This window comes from Uranotaenia lowii, chromosome 2 (genome assembly GCF_029784155.1).
Source record: "Uranotaenia lowii strain MFRU-FL chromosome 2, ASM2978415v1, whole genome shotgun sequence".
In the NCBI taxonomy this organism is placed as follows: domain Eukaryota; kingdom Metazoa; phylum Arthropoda; class Insecta; order Diptera; family Culicidae; genus Uranotaenia; species Uranotaenia lowii.
Window position 1 is genome coordinate 82,929,124 of NC_073692.1, and position 7,515 is coordinate 82,936,638.

Below are 7,515 nucleotides of genomic sequence, written 5' to 3' on the forward strand. Positions count from 1 at the left end.
CCCGACAGGATTGCATCTCGTGAGGCGAATTCACGCGTTTCTGTCCACCGGACTAGCTTTCGAACACATCTTCACAGAACATGCGTGTGTAAGCGGTCCTCACGATCGTCAAATGATTTTCAGCCTGGGTATGTTTAGAAAGACGGGTTCAAAAGCAATTTAAAGGCGAACAATTCGAACAAGTCGATTGGGGAAAAGGAAATTTCCTTGTATGTACCGCAGTATATAGGTTTGTGTAATATTCGTTCATCGATTTTCTCGGTCCCAAATAGTAAGCGCTCAGCAGTAATTCTGGCAAATTTTAACCGAAAACTTGATCGAAAAAGGAAACTAAAATTTCGGCCTAATCTACCATGAACCGAGCGCGCGGCGTCACAATCAACAATCTTTGTCTAACGTGATTTGCCGACCGATGTTGGCATTCCAAAATGTATCACCGCCGCCGCCGTCGTCCGTCAGTAGGGAGGAAGGGATTCCGGAGCCGTCGGCAAACGAAATTTCGTGAGGGTCCGCCGCCGCCGCCATCGATCGCAGGCATCATCATCATCGGTCCCGCAACAAATCGTCAAACTTGTCAAAAATGTGTGTTTTTGTTAGGTTCCAAAAAAAACCTTCGGTCCAAGTATCGCGGGAACGACGCAGTCTGAGAGACGCTGATAGAAATCTTGCCATCATCATCATGTCTCATTCGATTGAGCGATGGAATTCCTTGTGGATGATTGTTTTAGGATGATAACCGGGTGAAATGTGGATGGGAACGTGAGAGGGAAAAAATGATGATCACTAGTTTGACTACCTTTGCCGCCCTTTGATATATATTAGTTACAATTCCAAAACCATATTGAAAAAATTACACGTTTCAGACTGTAAATTTATTGTTTTTTTTGTTTATTAAGCACCTTTTTGACATTCGGTACAAACAATTATTTTAGACAGCATTTTATTAGGGTGGTCCAAAAAAGGGGTATATTATGGAATCAAAACTTTGCGAGCTTAACTCGTTTTTTCGTCTGACAGAAAGCCCCATGTCAAATTTCAGCTCATTTATTTTACTCTGAGGGGGCTCAAGTTTGTATGGAAATTCGACATTATTGGTTTTAACGAAACTGCAAAATCCATTTTTTCATCTAACTTGTGCATGCAGAGGTTTCTCTACAAATTTAGTTTTCTTTACACTAGAAGTAATTTAACACATTTCCTTTCAAGACCCTTAGATGGTAAGAGCTAAGGCGCCCGCACAATAGCACGTCGGACGTCGCGTCTCGTCAGCTGCAAACGCTGTCGTTCAGTACTAAAACGCTGACGCGACGCACTCGAATTTATTTGCAGCACAATACAGCGTTCACTCTCAAAGCTTTCCATAATTTTTGAGACCAAACTCGGGGTGCCAAACATTACAAAACACAGAAAAATGACGTTAATTTTATTTTTGAGTATATTTGAGTCGAACTTTAACAAAAAAGCATAAAAAATGAATATTCAAACCATGCTGACACGCTGGAATTTTGATTTATTTCAAAACAAAAACATCGACGCTGGAGAACGCTGCTGTTTAGAACAAGTTTTGCGTTTTAGTACAATGCTGTCACTAACGCGACGCACCATTGTGGTGGATCAAACGGAATATGGTATCCCCAAAATGAAACGTCAACGCGACGCTGACGCGACGCGACGTCCGACGGCCGCCTTTATGACAAAAAGTTATTAGGTGTAGAATGTAGGAGGTACACATATGTAGGTTAGAGTTTGAATCCGACCATATGCATTTTGTAAATTGGCCCAAAAAACTGACCTGTGTATGATTTCAGCTCAATCGGACTTGATTTAGGGGTGCCTCGAAGCGCTCAAATTTCGATAAATTTACCTTCAAAAATCACCAAAAAAGGGACCAAAGGAAATCGGAAAAATCAAAATTTTAATTTTTATGCCAAATGACTTAAAAAAGCATAAATCGTCGATATCTGGTATTATCTCGAATTTTTTTTTCACAAACATCGACTTTAAAATTTCAATAATCTCGTAAGGGGGGACCAAAGGAAAATTGGTAAATCGAAAGTTTAATTTTGATGGTAAATGACTTAAAAATGCATGAAACGTCGATATCTGGTGATATATCGAGTAAATTTTTTTTTTCGTAAAATATCGACTTTCTGAGACTTTTTTTTGGAAAACACTCTGATTTTAGGAAAAACAACCCCTTGTCGTTCCCGAAGAAGTCCCTGAACGTGAATTTGACCATTTCGATTCTTCGATTTTTTACGGTTCCCCCCTACGTTATTTTTGAAATTCTAAAGTCCATTTTTGACAAAAAAAAAATTACGAGATAGCGCCAGATTTCTACGTTTTCTGCATTTTTAAGACATTTGGCGTCAACATTAAAATTTTCTGATTTTTCCGATATTTTCTCTGGTCCCCCTTTGGTGATTTTTTCTGGTAAAAAATCGAAACATTGTAAATCAAGTCCGGTTGAACTGAAGTTTTGCCAAAATCAGTTTTTTGGGCCAATCTACAAAATGTTTGGTCGGTTTGCGAAATTCGACATGACCCATTTGGCTGCCACCTTAATGTAGGTCCATCTCAAAAATGTGGTAAGCCTGAAGGGCGTCAACGATGTTATGGATCTTTCTAAAAAAATTCAGATCATAGGCGTAAAAGAGTCTGTCGTACTGAAGAGTTATGCACAGATCATTCACGAAGATTATGAACAGCAAGGGTCCGAGATGACTTCTTTGAGGTACTCGTGACGCAAACATTCTTGAGCGCGTATTTTGAATTTGGTCCATTCAAGTGCCAAAACCGAGAATCCTAGTCGATTCAACTTTGCAATGAGTACCCAATTTATGTTGCACAGGATCAAAAGTTTTAGAAAAGTCTATAATCAATAATTAATTTCTTTAACCAAATTTTCGTATTCCATGACAGCTTTTTTCCGTTGCATATTATGCATATCATGCATATTAGACCACTGCAACCACCACTGTATGCAAATTTCGAACCACAAACCTTAGTTGTACCCCAGGAAATATATTTGATGTTATAGAAAAAAGTTTTAAAAGATATATTTTTTAATTTTAGCATCTTTGTCTTCTTATTCGAATGCTGATCAACCGTAGATGCTTTGTTTATTTGTTTATTTGGTAACAAATCAACGGATCACATGTTGATCCCAATGATTAAATGGATACAAAACAAAATAATTAAAATTATTAAAAAAAAGTTTACACAAACTACCTTGACCTAAACGCTATTAAAATTTTTCTTCTAAAGGAATCCCTCGATGTACCGAAATCAAAATGTTCAGAGTAACGGTTGAAAGTCTTGATCACGCCGATCAATGCACTATTTGCCCCGTAGTTGTTTTGACGAAGGGGAGTGTAGAGCTGTAAATTCCGGTTCCGTAGTCCTTGAGGTCTGACACTAATGTTGATTGATTCCAATAGCGAAGGGCAGTCAATTTTCGATGTCAGGATATCGGAGACAAACAAGGCCCGTGTAGCTGCTCGGCGGGCTTGTAGCGTGTCTAGGCTCATGAGGTTGCAGCGGTTCTCGTAGCTTGGAAGGTGGAACGGGTCAGACCAGTTCAAATGGCGTAGAGCATATCGCATAAACCGTCGTTGTAGAGCTTCGATCCGATCAGCGCCATTCTGGTAGAAAGGGCTCCAAACTGCCGATGCATATTCCAGGATGGAGCGAACGAGGCTGCAATAGAGGCTTTTCAAGCAGTATACGTCTCTGAAGTCCTTCGTCACGCGGAAAATAAAGCCTAAACATCGAGAAGCTTTATCCACTATATAGTTTGTATGTGTCTTGAAGTCAAGTTTTTGATCAAGAATCACACCTAAATCTTTGATGTGGTTCACACGGGCAATTAAGTGGTCCGAAAGGAAATAATCGGCGGAAATGGGATGCCTTTTGCGCGAAAATGTTATGACGGAACATTTATTGCGGTTCAACGCCAGGCAATTGTTGTTGCACCAGGTAGCGAAAAGGTCGAATTGCCTTTGTAGTGCAGCAGTGTCTTCGGGGCCTTTGATTACGTTGAACAATTTCAGATCATCTGCATAGGCGAGTTTGGGTCCGTCCAGCAGTAGAAGAGCGTCATTAAAATAAATAAGGAACACAATCGGTCCTAGATGGCTCCCTTGTGGAACCCCGGAAGTAGCAGGGAATTGTCTGGAATACGAATCCTTAGTTCGAACGGTCAGTTTTCTTCCGATCAGGTAGCTACGGAACCAATTCAATAGGCAACCACAGATTCCAAGACGTTCGAGTTTTGCAATAGCAAGTTCATGATTAACTTTGTCAAACGCGGCAGACAAATCTGTGTAGATTGCGTCGGTTTGGATACCCGCTGTAAAACTTTCTTGCACATAGGATGTAAAGTTCATTAAGTTCGTACTAGTTGAACGCTTGGGCATAAACCCATGTTGGTCATTGGAAAAATACTCCTTGCAGAATGAGAAAATAGGGTCCAGAATGACCAGTTCGAATAATTTTGCAATTGCGCATAAGGCAGATATTCCTCTGTAGTTATTTATATCCCTTTTGTCACCTTTTTTGTGAACAGGAAACATATAAGCATCCTTCCACAGCGAAGGATAAACGGCTCTGTCCAGCGAAGCTTGAAATATTCGTTTAATTGGAAACAATAAATGGGGCATAAAGCGTTTCAGAAATGTGGCAGGTATTCCGTCCGGTCCCGAGGAAAGAGAGTTTTTCATTTTTGCAGTCGCCTTTAAAATAGTTTCCTCTTCAATTGCAATCATGTTTAAAGATGCGTTTAGGGAAGGAACGTTTCGAACAGCGTTAGCTATTTGATCGGCAGAGATTAAACCAGTGGTAAAAACACTAGAGAATTTTTTTGCGAGCAGATTACATATACCGAGATCCGAACTTGCAGTTTCGCCCTCCAAGAACATGTTGGTTGGAAGTCCAAATTCTCTCCGCTGATCTTTGACATGTTTCCAGAACGATTTAGGACTATTCTTGAAGTTTCGTTGCAGTCGCGTCAGATAGTTTCTATAGCATCGGCAGCTAGCTTTTTTATACGCAGCATTAAGTTTACGGTAATGGTCTTTAGCGTCTTGTGTTTTGTGCCTATTATAATAGCGGAAGGCTTTGCATTTTAAAGTTTTCATCTGGCGTAGTTCTTTGGTGATCCAGGGAGCTCTTGAATTTTCATTCACCAAACGTTTCGGAACATAACGATCAATAATGTAATTGATGACGTGTGAAAACTTTTCTGTTTCAAATCCAATCAAGTTACAGTCTTCGGGTGAAATATTTGTCTCAACTTAGGCTTTAAGAAAATCAACCATAAAAAACAATCAACTAGTGATGAAAAAAGTTATTGATGAAAAACCAGTATTTTTCGTTCCTTCCGGGCAAATAACCTCAAAACATTATTCACGTTTGAGACTCAAGCAACCCCTCCCTATGGTCAGATCTTCCTGAAACTTGGCATATGACCTTCTGATAAGCTAATAAATAATTTTGACTTGGAGCGAGTGAGATTTATCATGTTTCATTCTTCCTATACTATGATAAGTGTACTGCGGTTTGTTAAATTATTAAAAACTTCAAAAATTTCAGATATTGTAAAGTAGCAATAACTTCTTCAATTTTCAACCGATTTTGATAAATAACCACTTGAAATCTTTGTTTTGAATTGACATTTAAGAGCAAAAGAAAATCAGATTTTTTAAATGCTACCATCGAGTCTAAAACTTTCATTGAAACAAAATTTTCTCTAAAAAAATGCGTTTTTTATAATTTTTTTTCTCATAAAGTCACTAATATCATCAATACTGTTGGTCAAACGCAAAAACAGTGTTCAGATGATCGATAGAAAACTTATTCACCTTCAATATCCAAAAGAGGGATTTCAAATTACTGTTATGCCGTCCGAGAAATTTTAATCTAAGTACAAGAACTTTTTTAATTTTTTAGAAATTTCATATTTGGAGCATAACTCAAAAACGGCTCCACTGAGATTTTTTTGAATTTCATTTTCGGATTCAGCGTCCGATTTCACATTAGAAATGACCTTCAGTTTACTGTTTTCAAAAATGCTGTAAAATAGTGGCCTAAGCTACATAAAAACATAAATTAAGCTTACAAACTGTCCCCAAAAATTTACTTTCCTCACATTCAAAATTCACAAAAGTTCAAATGTTTCGAATACCAATGATTCATTCTGTATGAATCATTTAACGCAGCTTCAAAACCAGTAAAAATTGAAAGTGACATATTTTCCAAAAAACGTGTTTTAATAGACTCAAAACCATAGCTTGATTTTTTTTTTGCTATACAAAAGATTTAAATGGGGTTTGAATCGAATTGAAAAAAGGTTTCCGCATACTTATTTAAATGGTGTTTTTACATTCATATGTTTTTTTGCTGATTAAAAATTGTTTCTTATCACGAATCCAAGCTTCTGTGAATTTCCTAGCGAAAAAAATTTGAGTTAAGAGTTTTAAATTTTAAATTATTTCATAAATATTTTGATAAAAACGATTCAACCTTTAAACATTTTGTCTCGAGTCAATACAATTCATGAAAAATGTTTAGCAATGTTATTCAACCGAGGAAGTTCGGTAGTATCAATAAGTGTTTGGACAACTCACCTGCCATGGTAGGATAACTAGAATAAGCGGCGGCACTTTCCAGCGCGTGCGCCGTCTGTTGGTCGTGGTGTAGCCTGCATGAAACGAAAACAATTGAAAAAATTAGTCTTAGTCTAACACTAAAAAATATATAGCTGTTTGGAAAAAAGGCGTAAATAGCATAACTGCCAAAAAAATTGAACAAATCAACCCACCTGGACGTGTGTCCGTATTGCTGTGGTAACCTCAGTAAGCTGCCGTACTGCGCCATGTTGTGATGGTACGCGTGCGCATGGGCTGCGTGTGCGTGCGCGGCATGGGCGTACGATCCGTAGTGCGCCGCGTGCCACGGATCTGCCGAGTAGCCCCCGTCCGTCGAGTACAGATCGGAAACCTATAGGATTTTAGAAAATTAATATATATTTTATTGATTTTTTTTTCGTATGGAAAGTGGTGTTACTTACCTGATGGTGTGTCGGCGCAGGGGTGGGATGAACGTAATTGCTGTTCCAAAAGGATGGGGGAAAGTTTCTACTCGACATGGAACTGTAACCTTCTGAAAATAAAAAAGAAGAAAACATCGATCATTTAGAAGATCTCAATAACAATTGTAAAGAAAAGTCGATACTTTTGTTGGGATAAACACTAACAAATCACGATAGATTTATCTGCCATAAACGGGGCGAGGAGAAACATTGTTAATCTTTTCCGTTGGTTCCGCTGCTGAGGGCAAGTGACATTTTCCAAAAATCTTGTTCCATCAGCGACTGAAAACGATGGACAGCCACAAGCACGCACAACTTTATGTAATCGCTTCCGACGAAAAACGGGGCATAAGTCACGAAAATGAAGACAGTAAAAACATCGAGCGGCAGTAGCGAAAATATGCCCTTCGGGTGTTGTTTTAAGG

The 7,515-nt window shown here is 38.6% G+C and overlaps 1 protein-coding gene across 1 annotated transcript in view; it reads right to left on the reverse strand.

Annotated features, from left to right (window-relative positions):
- Window positions 1-7,157, reverse strand: part of LOC129749052 (protein vestigial-like) — a 32,701-nt gene extending 25,544 nt beyond the window's left edge. Inside the window, exons 1-3 of the mRNA XM_055743876.1 lie at window positions 7,070-7,157; window positions 6,821-6,999; window positions 6,627-6,700 (exon numbers count right to left, since the gene is read on the reverse strand). Of these exons, the coding sequence (XP_055599851.1) occupies window positions 6,627-6,700; window positions 6,821-6,999; window positions 7,070-7,147 (331 nt within the window). The 5' untranslated portion in view covers window positions 7,148-7,157. The remainder of the gene's footprint in view (window positions 1-6,626; window positions 6,701-6,820; window positions 7,000-7,069) is intronic.
- Window positions 7,158-7,515: the final 358 nt, after the last annotated feature.